Source organism: Podarcis cretensis (assembly GCF_951804945.1).
Source record: "Podarcis cretensis genome assembly, chromosome: 2".
In the NCBI taxonomy this organism is placed as follows: Eukaryota; Metazoa; Chordata; class Lepidosauria; order Squamata; family Lacertidae; genus Podarcis; species Podarcis cretensis.
In genome coordinates, this window is record NC_137171.1 from 74,392,847 (window position 1) to 74,409,207 (window position 16,361).

The 16,361-nt window shown below is 44.9% G+C and overlaps 1 protein-coding gene across 9 annotated transcripts in view; it reads left to right on the forward strand.

Moving 5' to 3' along the window:
- The window catches only part of RAD54L2 (RAD54 like 2), a 72,346-nt gene extending 56,266 nt beyond the window's left edge, over nt 1–16,080 (forward strand). For 7 of the 9 annotated variants that reach the window (XM_079968030.1, XM_079968031.1, XM_079968032.1 and 4 more), the window contains 10 exons: nt 276–394; nt 1,686–1,804; nt 2,166–2,265; nt 3,019–3,224; nt 3,804–3,979; nt 5,471–5,667; nt 6,412–6,608; nt 7,361–7,450; nt 8,017–8,109; nt 8,941–16,080. In XM_079968030.1, coding sequence (XP_079824156.1) covers nt 276–394; nt 1,686–1,804; nt 2,166–2,265; nt 3,019–3,224; nt 3,804–3,979; nt 5,471–5,667; nt 6,412–6,608; nt 7,361–7,450; nt 8,017–8,109; nt 8,941–9,935 — 2,292 coding nt within the window. In that variant the 3' untranslated portion in view covers nt 9,936–16,080. The remainder of the gene's footprint in view (nt 1–275; nt 395–1,685; nt 1,805–2,165; nt 2,266–3,018; nt 3,225–3,803; nt 3,980–5,470; nt 5,668–6,411; nt 6,609–7,360; nt 7,451–8,016; nt 8,110–8,940) is intronic. The other 2 variants (XM_079968036.1, XM_079968037.1) reach the window with 2 other exon arrangements.
- Nucleotides 16,081–16,361: the final 281 nt, after the last annotated feature.

Here is a 16,361-nt window from a genome sequence, read left to right on the forward strand (position 1 = left end):
CACCACTTAAGTTGGGGTATCTCATGCTAATAATCCCCAGGTATGAAAGACAGAGTGGATATTAAATTATCTGTCAAGGGATCAATTATTATGTTTTGCCTCTTTTTGAATGACTTGTGACATAATGTTGTGTGAAAGATTTGTTTCTGAATAAAAAGTGTGTTTTTCACATGTCTTTTAGGAAGTTAGGGAGTATTAAGTAGTGAATTGGTGAACTGGGATACAGCAGCAAACTCTGTTCACGATGGTACTGAATGTTCCCATTTTACCCACAGGCGAAAGACATCCTTTGTGATTACCAGACGGGAGTTTTGCAAAATTCACCTAAGATGGTGTTGCTGTTTCATCTTGTGGACGAGAGTGTGAAACTTGGAGACAAATTATTAGTCTTCAGGTACGGGGCAATTACAGTACTTTAGATCTTGTTCCTGCTGTAGAGTCTTGCTAAATGTGACCAAATACTATTGACTCCAATCCAGCTGTTTATAAAAAACAGACCTTAAAGCAGGTTTCTCAGTAATCCTGGGCAACAAAGTCCGCAGCCACGAAATTAAAAGACGCCTACTCCTTGGGAGAAAGGCGATGGCAAACCTAGACAACATCTTAAAAAGCAGAGACATCACCTTGCCAACAAAGGTCCGTATTGTAAAAGCCATGGTTTTCCCAGTAGTGATGTATGGAAGTGAGAGCTGGACCATAAAGAAGGCTGAACGCCGAAGAATTGATGCTTTTGAATTATGGTGCTGGAGGAGACTCTTGAGAGTGAAGAACGCTTACAGCCCCCTGGCCATTCTGGGGCCTAGGAAAGTGACCACATTACTGCTGTCCTTTAAAGAGCTATGCTGGTTGTCACTTGGTTTTGAGGCATAATTCGATGTGCTGATGTTAACATTTACATCCCTAAATCACCTATGCCTAGTTATTTGTTAGAAACACCATTCTCATATGTTCCTCCCAGTGTTCCGAGGGGGCCCTATTGCAAAAGCTCTTGATGTCTGAAGTATAATGGGCCTTCTCAGTTGTGGCATCCCATCCATCCCATCCTTTATCCAGGGATTCCTGCTTTTTTATGTTTTTCATAAAATGATGAAGCTTCTCTTCTGAAGTTCAACAAGCTTGTTAGATTTCGGGTATTAAGATTTAGATTCAAGTATGTTTTGGTCGTTCTGCAGGATAATTGTAATACTGATTTTATTGTAAGCTGCCTTTGACCAAAAAGAGAAGTATTTAATGTAAATCTGCTTTTTGATATGGCAAATCCACTGGGTTGGGTCCAGGCTCACTTATTCCTAGAGATGACTCCCTTGAACTTGTTAGCCAACTATGGCTGCAGTCCTAACCCCACTTGCCCTTGGAATAAGTCCCTGCAGTATTCAGCAGAACTTATTTCTGAGTAGACTTTGTTAGGATTGTGCTGAAAGTCTGAATCCATCCATTGTTTCTTCATTCTTTCAAATATATTTTAAAAACAAGAAGCCTTGGATTCCTGCCTGTGCCTCATGCATGTGTTGCAGATGAGAAGTGTGTTAAATTATGTGAAATAGAACATTGTGTATTGTAAGGTGCCAGTGCAGACTAGCTTTTGCACTTGTAAATAGGATCTCCTTTTTTCTATTCAAATTATACTGTGGATTTTAAAAAATCTTTCATTTGCTCTTCTGAGTGGAGTTCTTTGTCTCTTGCAGCCAAAGCCTTTCCACGTTGTCTGTCATTGAGGATTTCTTGGCAAAGAGACCAGTGCCTTCTCTCCCAGGCTTGGAATCACAAGGAATCCATAATTGGGTCCGAAATGTGAATTATTATCGTAAGTACAGCGTGTCCTTCCATCATCTGGAGTACTAATTGTTTACAGCTGGGCTGATCTTCCTGAAAATGTATCCATTTTCTCTAGTTTGTCTGCAACCTTTTCTGTTGTTTCCCATGGAGATGTGCATGGATCCACCTTTATTTTCAGATGAACTGCTTTCAGGCATTTGTTTGGTTTTGGATAGAAGTAGTTTATTTTGATGCTTGAGCATTTCCCCCCTCCTATGTCAATGTCACATGGATATTATCAAACAAGCAAAACCTTGCAATTGCCCATAATTGTTTTATTTTAATGGATGTTGTGGGATTTTTATTTTTATTTAAAAACACACATTTTGTATGCATTTTCCACTGGGTAGGTCTGGATGGTAGTACTTCAGCCTCCGAGAGGGAGCGGCTGATAAACCAGTTCAACGACCCCAGCAACACTTCGGTTTCACTCTTCCTTCTTTCCACACGGTAAGTTGCGTCTAATGAGGTATTTGCCACCAAGAATCCTTGGCGTTTGATCCAGTTGAAAAGATGGCATTAAGACCTTTTAGAAACCTGTGGAGGTCTGCACTAATCATTCCATAGCTATCTTCAGAAGTTATTGCTAACATCCGATTAAAATTTTATACCAGGGTTTTGAGCAAAAGCAACAGCCCCCACATAAGATATGATTCCCAGGCAGAATAGAATGTGTGTTTGTGTGTGTGTGTCCTCCTTCTCTGCAAGGGGACATTTACCAGCAGCAGCTCTGCAGGGAGCTTCCTGGATGACTTACGTTTTGATAGTTTGATCGGGATATTTATTAATTATTTTTGTATCATTGTAGCTTGTAAGCTGCATTAGAAAGATTTGCATCCTGTATAGGAAAAATATATAATTTATTTAGGAGACCACTGTAAGCAGATGAAAACATTAGCAAGGGTTTAAATAACACTTGTAATGTAAACAAGTACTATGGACATTAGGGACAGATTTAAAATATGAGTTATGAAACAATATGCAGTTGAAAATGTTGATAATAAGACCTAAGGAGGGGATGGAGGGAAGTCTAGAGATTCAGAGAAATCCCTCAATGTTGATATTTATTTGGTATTGTTATAACTCTACACTTGTAAAATCAAATGATTTTATTATTTTCAAAAAGAAGAAGAAAGATTTGCATCCTGAAATGCAGGATATAAATAATGGTAACAAATGAATGAATATTTTATATATTTTTAGAGCTGGATGTTTGGGTGTGAATCTGATCGGTGCAAACAGGGTGATAGTATTTGATGCCTCCTGGAATCCATGCCATGATGCTCAGGCAGTATGTCGGGTGTATCGTTATGGGCAGAAGAAGCCTTGCCACATTTATCGATTAGTTTCCGATTACACCCTGGAGAAGAAAATATATGACCGCCAGATCTCCAAACAAGGGATGTCAGGTGGGTCAAATCTTCACATGTCTCCACCAAATCACCCCTGTCTTTTAGCCTCTGAAATGGGTTCTCGCTTGCTTCCTGGTTTTCTTCTTTCTTCTTGTGTTTGCCAGTGCCTGCCCTTACGTATGTCACCACGCAAGGAATGTTATTGGAGGTCCAAATGCAACAAGAGCAGCAGTTCTTCCTCATTTTGGATCTATGTATGTTTTATTTATGGGACGCGGGTGGCGCTGTGGGTTAAACCACAGAGCCTAGGGATTGCCGATCAGAAGGTCAGCAGTTCAAATCCCCGCGATGGGCTGAGCTCCCGTTGTTCGGTCCCAGCTCCTGCCAACCCAGCAGTTCGAAAGCATGTCAAAGTGCAAGTAGATAAATAGGTACCGCTCTAGAGGGAAGGTAAACGGCGTTTCTGTGCGCTGCTCTGGTTCGCCAGAAGCAGCTTAGTCATGCTGGCCACACGGCCTGGAAGCTGTATGCCGGCTCCCTCGGCCAATAAAGCACGATGAGCACTGCAACCCCAGAGTCGTCCGCAACAGGACCTAATGGTCAGGGGTCCCTTTACCTTCTTTATGTTTTATTTAGATCGTGTTGTGGATGACTTGAATCCGGTGTTGAACTTTACCCGGAGAGAGGTGGAGAATTTGCTACACTTTGTGGAAGAGGAACCCGAAGCTGTCCAGCATTCATTCAGCCCAAACAAGATCATGGAATCTGTCTTGCAGCTGGCCTGTCTCAAGTACCCTCACCTCATCACCAAGGTTAGGAGGGAAGGGGAAAACCCACTATTTCCCTAATCTTTATTTTGCAACCCTGACCCATCTGCTTGTCAATAACTTCAAGGTGTCAAAGCCACATGGTTCTCATCTTGAGAAAGCCTGCTGTTGATGTAATCTTGTTCCCATGTAACGCTAAGCCAAACTATGGCATAGCACAAATAAATCCAATTGCAGGTTCCTGGAGAGGAGATAGTAGCTGCTTTGCTCCTTCCTGGTCATTTTGCTGCTGTGTTGTGCTGATATAAGTTATGGGTTGGCTTAGTGTGTAATCTGAACTTGGCCTTGAGGTTTAGCTCTCTCCAGGCAAACAGCAAGCTATAACCGAGGCATCTCCTGTGTTTCCTGCAGATAACTTGAACCTCTTTCTCCTTGCTATAACAAGGACTTGGTCCTTTTAAATAACCAGCACCTGACAATCAGAGGCAGCATTTCACAATAATGCAATTGATATTACACACTCTTTGAGGAGACAAGCTGTGCCAAGCCTTAATTTACTATACAGTGATACCTCTTGTTGCAGATGGGAACCGTTCTGGAGGTCCAGTTGGATCCCAAGGTTTCCGCAACCTGAGGACCACTTCTGCACATGGCGAAACCCAGTCAAATACTTCCGGGTTTGCCGCTTTCGCATCCTGAAGTTTACGTAACGAGAGGTGCTACTGTAATTTGAAGTACTGGTACATGATTTTAGCTGCTAGGCTAGCATCACATGCTAATAACATACTTCTCCTGTGGTGTTACAGCTCATAATTCATCTGGAGAGAGCAAAACACCAAGCCTGGGTTTGGATGATGTGCTAAGCCAAACCACGTAGAGCAGCAGTAAAATAACCAGAGGAAGAGCAAAGCAGTTGCAGTCTTTCCAGGACCCAACCAAATACTCCTAGCCTTTGCAGGGAGGGTAAAATACCAGTTATATAAAATAAAGCCTATTGGCTCCCAGTTTTTTCATACGAAGATGGATAGGTTACGAAAGGGACACGGGTGGCGCTGTGGTCTAAACCACTGAGCCTTGGGCTTGCCGATCAGAAGGTCGACGGTTCGAATCCCCGCTACGGGGTTAGCTGCTATTGCTCGGTCCCTGCTCCTGCCAACCTAGCAGTTCGAAAACACGTCAAAGTGCAAGTAGATAAATAGGTACTGCTCTGGCGGGAAGGTAAATGGCGTTTCCGTGCGCTGCTCTTGTTTCGCCAGAAGTGGCTTAGTCATGCTGGGCCACATGACCCGGAAAAACTGTCTGCAGACAAATGCCGGCTCCCTTGGCCTGTAAAGCGAGATGAGCGCCACAACCCCAGAGTCATCTGTGACTGGACTTAACTGTCAGGGGTCCTTTACCTTTACCTTTTGGATAGGTTAGTGGTATCCTATAACAGTAGGGTAGGATAGCTGCCATCCTTTCACCCTGTGTTTTTGTGGTACTTTTGATTTAAAAAAAGAGTTCTTAAAATGATACTTCCCATTGTTGTTACCACAGGAGCCTTTTGAGCATGAGTCGCTGCTGATTGACCGTAAAGAACACAAGCTCACCAAGGCAGAGAAGAAAGCAGCCAAGAAGAGCTACGAGGAAGAGAAACGTGCATCCGTCCCATACACCCGTCCATCCTACGCTCAGTATTACCCAGCCACTGACCAGAGCCTGACAAACATACCCGCCTTCAGTCAGAGGAACTGGTGGGTAAACCCTTTCCTTTCTGTATGTAACGTTCAAGGCGAATGGCAACTTCTGATCTGTCCCAGCCCCTGCTTCTTGGCAATCGTTTTCTGGCTCTTAGAACATGGGGCAAAGAAGTTAACCAGTAACTCTGAACAATTAGAGATGACTGGGGAAAATCAAATTAAACAGCATTCTGTTGTGATGGGACAGTCAGTACAGAATTCAAAGTACATATAAATCATATGGATTGAGCAATAAGGTACACTTTCCCCCTGAGATTTTCAGGATACTTTGATACTGATTTCTTGTTGCATTTCTTGCACCAAGTCAAATACCAAAACTGCCTATGAAGCGCCCCAGAAATTGTGGAATTTAATATGTGGTTGGGGACTCAGCCTATGTCATATATACTCATGTTACTCCATAATCTGGAATCATTTCCTCTGCAGGCCCCTTTTCTCTGCATGTGGATTATTAAAGTGATGATGGTGTCACACATTGATTTTTTTTTGGGGGGGGGGGTACTTTGATCCTCCAGATGACAATGAACTCAAACTCCCATCAACTCCAGCCAGCATAGCCAGCAGTTAGGAATGATGGGAATTGTAGTCCAAAAAATCTGGGTAGCCATATCCCTGGTGTTAGGGCATTAGGTGGACAATGAAGTGGATGATTCCATGTTGTAGTAAGAAGCTATTGAGCCCCTTCCAGCTCTGTGCTTCTGTGAAGTGCTGATTCCTTCCTTTCTTTTTCCCCCACAGGCGACCAAACCTCAAAGGTGAAGAGAGGCCGGTGGCAAGCGTACGCCCCGTTCAGTCCACCCCCATTCCTATGATGCCGCGCCATGTGCCGTTGGGCAGTATGGGATCAACATCAGTTTCCAATCCTGGCATCAACTTTCCCATCAATTACCTGCAGCGAGCTGGTGTCCTCGTACAGAAGATTGTCACCACAACAGGTCAGTTGCTTTCCAGCTTCATTGAAAATGGAAGTTGCTGCAAAAGGGGGTTGTTAAAGTGAAATGTGTTGCCAGCCCTCTGATGTTAAAACTGACCATACAAGGCAGCTGCTGTTAACCTTTCGAGGCCAGGACTTGCCTTTTAATATGCCTGCTTTTGATTAGTTATACCTGCATGTCCATCTCTGATTTTTGCCGTAGGAATATCAGGGCTCCTGTACCTTCAATAGCTGCACAGAAGATGGAATTTTGGTAGATGCTGCTTGTCATGCAAGTGAGAGAAAATATTTGCCTTTTGAAAATTCCATCTTTTGCACAGCCATTAAAGGTACTAGAGGTCTGTGTGCTTTCCAACCGCCCTCTTAAAAACAAAATAAAATCTCTGGAAAGAGAGAGAAAATGATAGTGATGCCACTGCTGCGACATACCGTAGGTGAGTCTCGCTTGGGCTTGTGGATCTCAACCCACCAGCTGAAGACCAGAGGTATAGGATTATGAGTATTCATTCCCAGAAGTAAATGTTTTTTCTCATACACGTATTTTGAAAAGTAAATAAATACTGCTTTCACATTTTACGGAGTGCATTTCAGCTTTTGTTTAACTGGTGGCCCTGTGTGAGCTGGGGCTCTTAGGAGCTGCAGTCCAAAAACTGAGCCAGATGCTTGGAAGCATTTATTCAATTGTTTTCTGGCTGAATTTTCCTTTGTAAATGTACACAATGTGTCACATATGTACTGTTTGCTCCACTTCAGATATAGTGATCCCAGGTACAAACACTTCCACTGACGTGCAGGCAAGGATCAGTGCTGGAGAAAGCATCCACATTATCCGTGGAACTAAAGGTAAAAAAAAAAAGCCTGCCTTTCCTGGGCAAAGAAAATGTGTATCCATTTCTCCGTTTTTCTTTTATGATTTGAGATTGGTGAGGGGGCTGCTATGTTTTTGTATAGATAGGCAAGAAGAGGAGGCAAACTGTGTCACTACAGAGGTGTTAGGGAATCTACTATTACAATAAATGCCTTTGAACCCTAGTTCAGAAACGCCTTATCTCTCATTCAAACTGACCAGGGTCAGGCACACACAGAGTTTGCTCCTCATGACCTTTGTTTGTGATTGACTGTTTAGTCTAACACATGGTGATATCACTCAGGAGGTCTTAATTGTCAGTTTCACAATTTTATCCTGGAATCTGAACAAGGAAATAAGAGAGTGTTGATGCTGTGTCTTTGTAGGAAGTTGATTAGCAAAGCTTTTCTTTCAAAACTTTACTTGCAATGTCTAGCACGTGGAGGCAGTGCAGAAAGTGAAGGCGATTTTCTGTAATGATGAACATAAGGGCGCCCTATTCAGCTGGTCATAAGTTTTCTTCTGGCTTACCTCTGACAACGTCCACCCATCTCTCATTTAGGGACATATATCCGGACCAGCGATGGACGAATCTTTGCTATTCGCACCACTGGCAAGCCAAAGGGCAGTGATGATCATCGCATGGTTGCCTCGGGTAAGGTGCTTATTCTGGCAAGGATGTCTGACTGCGTTTGCCTTTAGGGATATTCTTTGGGGGTTTTAATTTATTTATTCATAACCCTCTCTTTTGGTTTAACAAACTCTCGGAAATAATTTACAATGTCAGCATAGGAAGCTGCCTTAATCTCAGTCAGACAATTCATAGAATTGTAGAGCTGAAAGGGAGCACTAGGATCATCTAGTCTTACCTGCTGCAGTGCAGGGATCTTTTGCCCAACATGAGGCTTGAACCCACAACCCTAAGATTATGCTCTACCAGCTGATCTATCCCTCGTTTGTTTATCTAGGTCAGTATTCCCTACTCTGGCTGGCAGCAGCTCTCCAGGGTTTCAAACAGGGTCTCTCCCAGCCCTGCATGAAGACACCAGGGATTGAACTTGGAACCCTTTGCATGAAAAACAGGTGCTCTACTACTGAGCCACAGCTCTTTGCCTAAAATAAAGAAATACTAAGAGCTAAAACAAAATACAGACATTAGGCATTCAAATAACAGAATGCAGCTAATTAGCAGGTTAAGATCACATCTTAAAAAGCAAACATTTTTTAAAAGTGTTGATCTAAATACGAGAAGGGGCCTGGCAAATTGCGATGGGGAAACTACTGCCTAGTCTTGGTAGCCAGTGCTAGAAGCCTGTCTCTCAAGTACCTCTCATGCCTTTCAGACTCTTGCAAAAGATGGGCAGAGTAGAGCTCCCCAGGTTGATCTTAAGCAGAGGGCAGACTCAGGCCATCTTTTCCAGCACCCTAGTTCTGCCTCTTGTTACTTCCCTGGTCTTATCTACTGATGTGCCTCTGTCGTTCACAGGATCCCAAGGGCCATCTCTGGAATCCACAAGCAACGGCCGGCATAATGCCTCCTCGCCCAAGCTTCCCAACACAGAGGAGCTCACTCGGCCAATCTCCCCCGACAGCCCTGAAATCATCAGCGAACTGCAACAGTATGCGGAGGCGGCTGCCGCCCGTGAGTCCAGACACAACTCCCCTAGCACTAACGCGGCACCTGGACACCCAGCCCGGAAAGACAACACGGCCCCGTTAGCAGCTCGTGGAACTGAGCAGCAGCGAGCAGGGACTCGTGGTACGGCTCCCTCGTCCTCTTCAGCCCTGCTGGCCAGCAGCCACCACGGTGACAACCACTCCGTGCTGGACTTAAGAGGCAACAAGCGCAAGTCCACGTCGCCTTCCGGCCCGGAGGAACAGGCCCATCGGCAGCAGAAGAAGCGGCCGCTGCCCACAGCAGTCCAGCCGTATGAAAGTGGGTACCCTGTCTCTGGTGGGTTCACCATGCCCTCTGTTCCCTTAAACCACAACCTAGCCCACCCATTTCCTCCCCAAGCAGGCAACTCCTTGTACATGAGCACAGGCTCCTCCTATTACCAGCTGCCTAGCTTGCTCTCAGACCCCCACCTGGTGTTTCCTGTGACTACTGACCCTCTGCTGACAGCCGGCACTGCTAGTTCCTCTGCTGCTACCTCAGCCACCGCCAGCGTCCCCTCTTTCATGTTAAACCCCTCCATGACGGGGATGCTCTCCAACTACTCGCTGCCCTTCACGCAGTCACTCCTGCCTGAGCCCAGGATGTTTGCTCCTTTTCCATCCCCAGTCTTGCCCAGCAGCCTTCCCAGGAGCATGGCGTCTGCCTATCCTGGCTTCATGTCCCCTCATTCAGGATATCCAGCTGGGAGCCTCCTTCGGTCCCAGGTGCCTCCGTTTGACACCCACGAGGTCTCTGAAGTGGGCTGCAGCTCCAACGAGGATGAGGACAAAGATGACGATGTAATAGAGATCACGGGGAAGTAAGGGGCCTAGTCTCTTGTTAGAGCTCAACTCGGACGGCAGGCAAAAATAAATAAACAAAAAACAAAATCCTCACTGGACCTTTCTGGGGCCAAGGGTTTCCATCCGGGACACAGCAGAGGTGGAGGAGACTGGAAAGGAAGGTGGCGTTTTTAGTTGTCCGAGATCTGCATTGTATGGGGAACTGTATTGAATGGACACCCACCCAAGAGTGGGGAAGCAAGAGAGTTGCAGGAGGGAAGTAATACTGTAAACCATAGGAGTGCCTCCTTGACTTTCCCTCCTGCGCTCTGAGTTGTCCAAAAGGGAGACCTGCCATTACGTTTCAGTGCCCTTTGTTAGGCTGGAGACACTGGTTTGTTGTTTTCTCTCTCTCTCTTTGTCTGTGGAATAACTCTCAAACACGAACTGCCTTATCTGTGAAAGTTCAGTACCCCATAGTAAATAGGGGGTGAGTTTGTACCCTAGGAGACATGATGATGAATAGCATTGTTAATGGAGGGAGGGAGGCGGGTTTGGAAGGAGCAGGCAATATGTAATGTGTAGGTGGGAGGGTGTGGGTGGGGCAGGGTCTATGTGAAAACCAGTTTTGTCTTTCATCCATCTGAAAGCTGAAGACAGGTGAGTCTGGTGGTCTTCACCAGGCCCTCATCAGGTGGTATCGGGAGTAAGGGAGAAGCGGTGATGGGGTGCAGCTCTCCTGCTGCCTTCCCCATGCGATCCATTTGAAGGCAGGGACCTTTGTTGGCTCAGCTTCACACTGGCTTCTTCAGCAGGGTTGGGTTAGGACTTGTACCAGTCTTTTAGTGAGGTAGTGCTCAGTGGAGGAATTGCGAGGATTTTCCTACGTCCCTCTCTAGCTTTTTGTAGTGGTTACTCTCCCTCTGCCACCCCACCCACTACCGAGGAGCGAGTAGAAGAAAGCTTAGCAGTCAGGCTCCTGTTGACCCACAGTAAGTCGAACGTCTTACAAAAGGGATGCGCTCGAGAGCCTTGCTGCTGTCTGTGTTAATTGTTGACACTGATCCGACTGACCTTCTCCTTCTGCAGAACAGATTTGTTAATTTATTTAACAAAAACAAACTATTTATTTTGGGATTCTCTTTCCTTTTCTGCTTTTTCCTTGCTGTAAACAATGGCCTCTACTGAAAGCAGGATGGTCTGCATGGGGAAGAATTGGGGGTGGTGAATAGGCTGCTTGACCAAAGCAGAGGCAGTGTGCAGGACCAAGAGACAGCACCGCCCCCCCCAGTCAGCTTCCAACACTTGTTCAGCTGATAAAACATCTAACAGCCCCTGTATTCCTTGTCCCTCTGAACATGCAGCAACACTGCAGGTGGTTACTTCAGTGTCAGCTGGAACCCTGCTTGGTGTCTAGCGTTCTCCCTTGTACTAAGTAACAGTTAAACTTGCTCTCCACGTTTGTTGGAGAGGTTGGTTACGCAAGCAGGATCCCACCACTTGAGTGGATCGTGAGTAAGAAAGTAGTCAAGCCGTTGGAGAGGCATGTCCTCTACACTGTGACTAGGCTCTGGTCCATGCTTGCTCTGTTTATATGTTGCCACAAGGGTGTATAAGGAGAAGCTGTGAGCTCTCATAGCAGGCTTAATGAAGGGAGTGAGTTCCATGGTTTAGGCAAAAAGACCAGTGTCTGTCTTTCTGCTGGGGGATGGGATACATATAACAGATACAGTGGAATGGTACCCAGAGTCTCTCTTATAAAGTGGAACCAGGTAGTCTCTTCAGGCTTTTAAAGAATTGCCATTCCAGGGGAAAGAAGGCAAGCATTCACTGCATGTCCATGGCAGGGAACGAATGAGAGGGTTGTCAGCCCCCGTGCTAAGGAAGCCTTTTCAGGATAGTGGTGAATGAATCCCCATTCTCACCTTACCTTTGTTAGGTGGTTAAAACTGCCCCCTCCTCATGTGGAAACCTCTCCATCCTACAGAATTCGAGAATTCAGCCTTTGTCCACACTGTTTGAGGTCTCCCAAGATCCACAGTTCAAGAGGTAGTGGCTAGGTGATCCACATATTGGTTCTGAAAACTCTCTCTGTGTATGTGTGTGTGTGTGTGTGCGCGCGTGCTTGTACGAACCGTAAAAAGCATGAAATGATGGGCTTCCTGTCTTTTCTCTGTTTATGGGACACTGTCTGTCAGACCTGACTTCACCATTCGTAGAAGCCTTAGATTTACAGTTAGCTATGCAAATTACTTTTAATTATTTTAAAATAAAAACATTAAAATAGTGCTTTCTTCTTTAACATATCCTAGGAGTTGAAAACCGAGGGGTTCTGAGCAAACTTCTGGACAACTTGTCTTTGGATGCACCATGGGAATAAAAAACAAACAAACACAACCCCCCCACAAAAATAACAAAGCAAATTAACTGATGGTGTCCATTCGCGTTTCTCCAAAGACTTGGCCATGGTACGTCTGTGAGTCATGCCCTTTTGTGATTTGTATGTGTCCACCTCATACAAAATATGATGACACTGATTGTACTGTAAACTCACTCAGCTGTCTTTTGCAACCCTCGATAAGTGGACTTGGGGACCGGATGGTAGGCAAGGTGGGTTCTTGCTTGAGCAGCAAGGTTTTAGAGCTACTGAAGCCTAAGCCATTTTTGGAGGAGGATGTCATTACTTTAGGCTTCAGGCAGGCTCAGTCTTCAGTGTGTTGGTTTGGGGCAGCATAGCTAATGATAACCTGAGATATCTTGCCAGCTCCTGTCCTCATTTCAACTGAGTAACAAATTTTGACAGGACAGGCTGAAACGCTCTGTCCATTACTTCAAACAGTGCTTCCTTCTGATTCTCTTGTTCCTTTTGAAGAATGTACAAAGGGCTCAGGAGGGGTCACTGGACTAGGCAGGTTTTTAGCTCATCCTCACTGTAATAGAGGGAATAGATACATCTGGGATTAAGTAAACTAGGCCTTGTAACCACCTTTTAAATAGGAATGGGAGGTAGCTATTAGCTGTAGAAAATGGTGTGTACACCTGTAATTTACTACTCTGGCCACTGGATGGCAGTGTTGCATCACATGGATTATTTAGGTTTTAAAATACCTTATTTTGAAAAACTGGCTTTTGTACTTGGTTAAGAAAGCTATAAAAATGTTACGTCTGTCTGTCTATGCACATCTCTCTCTCTCTCTCTCTCTCTCTCTCTCTCTCTCTCTCTCTCTCTCTCTCTTAACTAATCTTCAAATGTTAGCGGAATGCTTGAGAACGTATTTGCACGACTGACAAACTCCACTTCACCTCCCTGTCTCCCCTAATAACTTCTGTTAGACCAACCACTTTCTGTAACCTTTGGAGAGAAGTACTTTGTTGGGACAGATGCCTCTACTTCAGCAAGTGCCTGAGCTGGGTCTCTTTCCCACCTGTAGGGCGTTATACTGGTTTTGTCTCCAAGTGATTGAAACTTTCATTCCCCAGCGCTTGTTGAGAGAGAATTCCGTTGCCAACGGGAATGAAGAGAACACTCTTCCACTCTGCGTCCTTGTTGCTCCTAGAGGGCGCAGTGCAGCCTCCTTCTCAAAATACTTCAAATCTCCCAGGTGTTCAGCGTCCCCTATGAGGCTGTGGCTTCCGACAACAGAGGGAAAGCTGCTGTGCCTTGTCTGTGAAGGGCAGAGAATGCTTGAGACAAGAGCTGGGTCAGAATGGCTTAGTGACTTAACCTAGCAGAATATCAGAAAGGTCCCTTCCTTGATGCAGCTGTAATCCCCAGGAATGTAGTGTCCACTCAAAAGCAGCGTCTATAGTTTTGTCCTGTAGAGAGATCTCTGAATCCACCCACAGGACCTGGGCAGTCCCTGTCTCCCATATCTCCAATAACGTTTCTTTCTCTTGCTGGTTCTTGGTTGTGTTCCTGAGGCTAACCCTGGTTGACTCTGCTTGGCCCTGTGTGACTTGCACTGCAAAAATTCAGACAACAAAAGAATTGAGGAAGGAAACTTGGGGTGTTCAGCTTTTTACAGATGCTAACATAGACCCTAGGTGCATATCCCAGGAGCCTCTGGACTGTCCTTTTTAGGCCATTGGAAGGTGATTTACATATACTGTAGCATTTCTTCAACAGCTTTAGAGCAACACTATTAAGTCTTGAGTGATACAGAATGGAACTTGACCCCTTTAATAAATGCTTAGGGGAAAGAGGTGACCTTAAACTGTGATGTTTCCTGGACCTTGATGGTACACTCTCCGTTTTGCTCCAGCTTCGGGCAGCCCACAATTTTAAACTGATCACGATTTTGTTTGGACACATACTGCCTGTGATGGATGGCTTTAAATTGTTGTGGGCATAGAACTGAGGGACTTAAACCACAACCATGGTAAGGATTATATGTGTGTGTATATGCATGTATACTAATTTCTGGGTGCTGTCTCTTTGTCACACTTTCATACGACCAAGAGATGGAACTTGAATGGGATTTGTCAGGTGAGAGCAGACTTGATCTTCAATCACTTTGTTTGCAATAACACTAACCCATAGTTAAGAGGGATGAGGACAAAACACATCAGGCCTTGGGTTCGTGCACTTCCCTCTACTTTGGCACAGCCATAAGGACATTGAAAACTTCTGCTTCTGTATTAGATTAAACCACAGTTTCGGCATTATAAGTGAAAGGTAAACTACTTTATCTTAATTATGTTAGGAAAAGGCAACTTCTTAAACTGTGGTTTGAAGTTGACTTGTCTCAACAACTATGGTTTATTTGTCTTGAGTTTGATCTACAGGGAAAGCTGTAGTTAATTTGAAATGGAAGTGAAAGCAGGCATGCCAGGGGAATAACGTGAGCCCAAGGATCACCCAGTTGCATTGTCATTGCCCTGAAGCAGGGCTGGGGAACCCCTTTTTGTCTGCTAAGGGCCACATTCCCTCAGGAGTAATTTGTTGGGGGTCATATGCCAAACTTGGGTAGGCCAGAGTGAAATGGGGGGTGAGGCCAGGGGAGCAACCAACTGCTCTTGCTAGAGGTATAAAGCAATAGCTGGCAGATGGCTTCTTTCATTCCATCTGTTTTGGCTCCCCTGCCCCCCACCATCCCTTCCCTTCCTTCAGCCCACCAGAAATTAGGCTGAGGGCTCCCAACCCATACACTGAAATGTGTTGTGTTCAAAACATCCCATTGGCTCCTATAGGACAAAGTTAAATGGGCTGCAATTTCAGGCAGAGTTTTGAGGAGACAAAATCTGACTGCAGCCGCCAGGAGTCCCTGCAAATATATGGGCATCCTCTCTGCCTCTCTCACCATGACGGACATATTGCTAGTTGTAAAGAAAGCTGGCTCATATTTTTTATCAGAATTAGGGGATCAAATGACAGCAGTGCAAATGGTCATGGGAAGATATGGCAAGTCAATAAAATTATACATGTATTTGTGCTGAAATCTTGTTTTAGCTACCATAGATGTACAGTTACTAAACTGGGGGGGGGGGATTGTCTGTGGACCCACTAAACAGAGAAATTAAACATTGATAGATTAAAAATAATAACAAAACCTCTTGCATTCCCCCCCTTTAACGTCAAAACCATATTAAGTCAAGCCTGTTGATTTACAAGTGAAAGGCCGTTTAGTCTTTGTGGGAATGTCTGCTCCTGGTAACTCAAAACAAGAAAGCAGATTTTCAGGAGAGGTGGGAGAGGGTGCTGCCAGTTCAGGGAAGATCAGCAAAGAATGGGAGAAGCTAGCAGAGGAGGAGGGATCTTTTTTCTTCTTATTTTGCTCTGTATTGAGACAAGACCACTAACAGCTGCCCACAGCTGCATTGCTTCTTGGGGTTCCTATATTATTAATTTCCCAGCTTGCATTCTCTGTCCCTCCATTGAATCCATTTGTACAGGGGAGCTGAGTGAATCCAATGGTTTTCTTGGTTTGTTTCTGTTCCGCCTTTAGTTTGTGGCCTGTCTTTTGTGATTGGGGGGGGGGGTGGCATTTCTGTAGCAGCGTCAGTTGGTCGGCTGGTTGCACGCATGGGTCATGTGCTTCCCTCATCTCTCTGTCCAATGGGATGCGCTTACCCGAGAACAGAGACATTGAACAATTTTGTTGTTTATATGATGTATTTATTTTTACTTGTGTTTCATGTCATTTTTTTAAAAAAATAATAAATTGTAAGTTGGTATAATGCCTATCAATTCTCTCTCTTTTTTAAAAAATAAACTTCAAACATTACAACAGTCCAATGATTTTGGTCTGGAATGAATTTGGTGTTTGTTTTCAAGCATAAATATACTCTGGCTGCCATATGGCTAAAATCAGTTGCTACCATGTCCCTTGAAAGCAGTGCGACTTGCTACATGCAACTAACTTGCTTCGTTGATTTCCAAGGTATGTAAATCATAACAACTGGGTTTAGCTGTACCAGGGCAGCTGTCTTAGCAGGTAGGTGGTGGTTATTTGGTACCTGAAGGGGCAA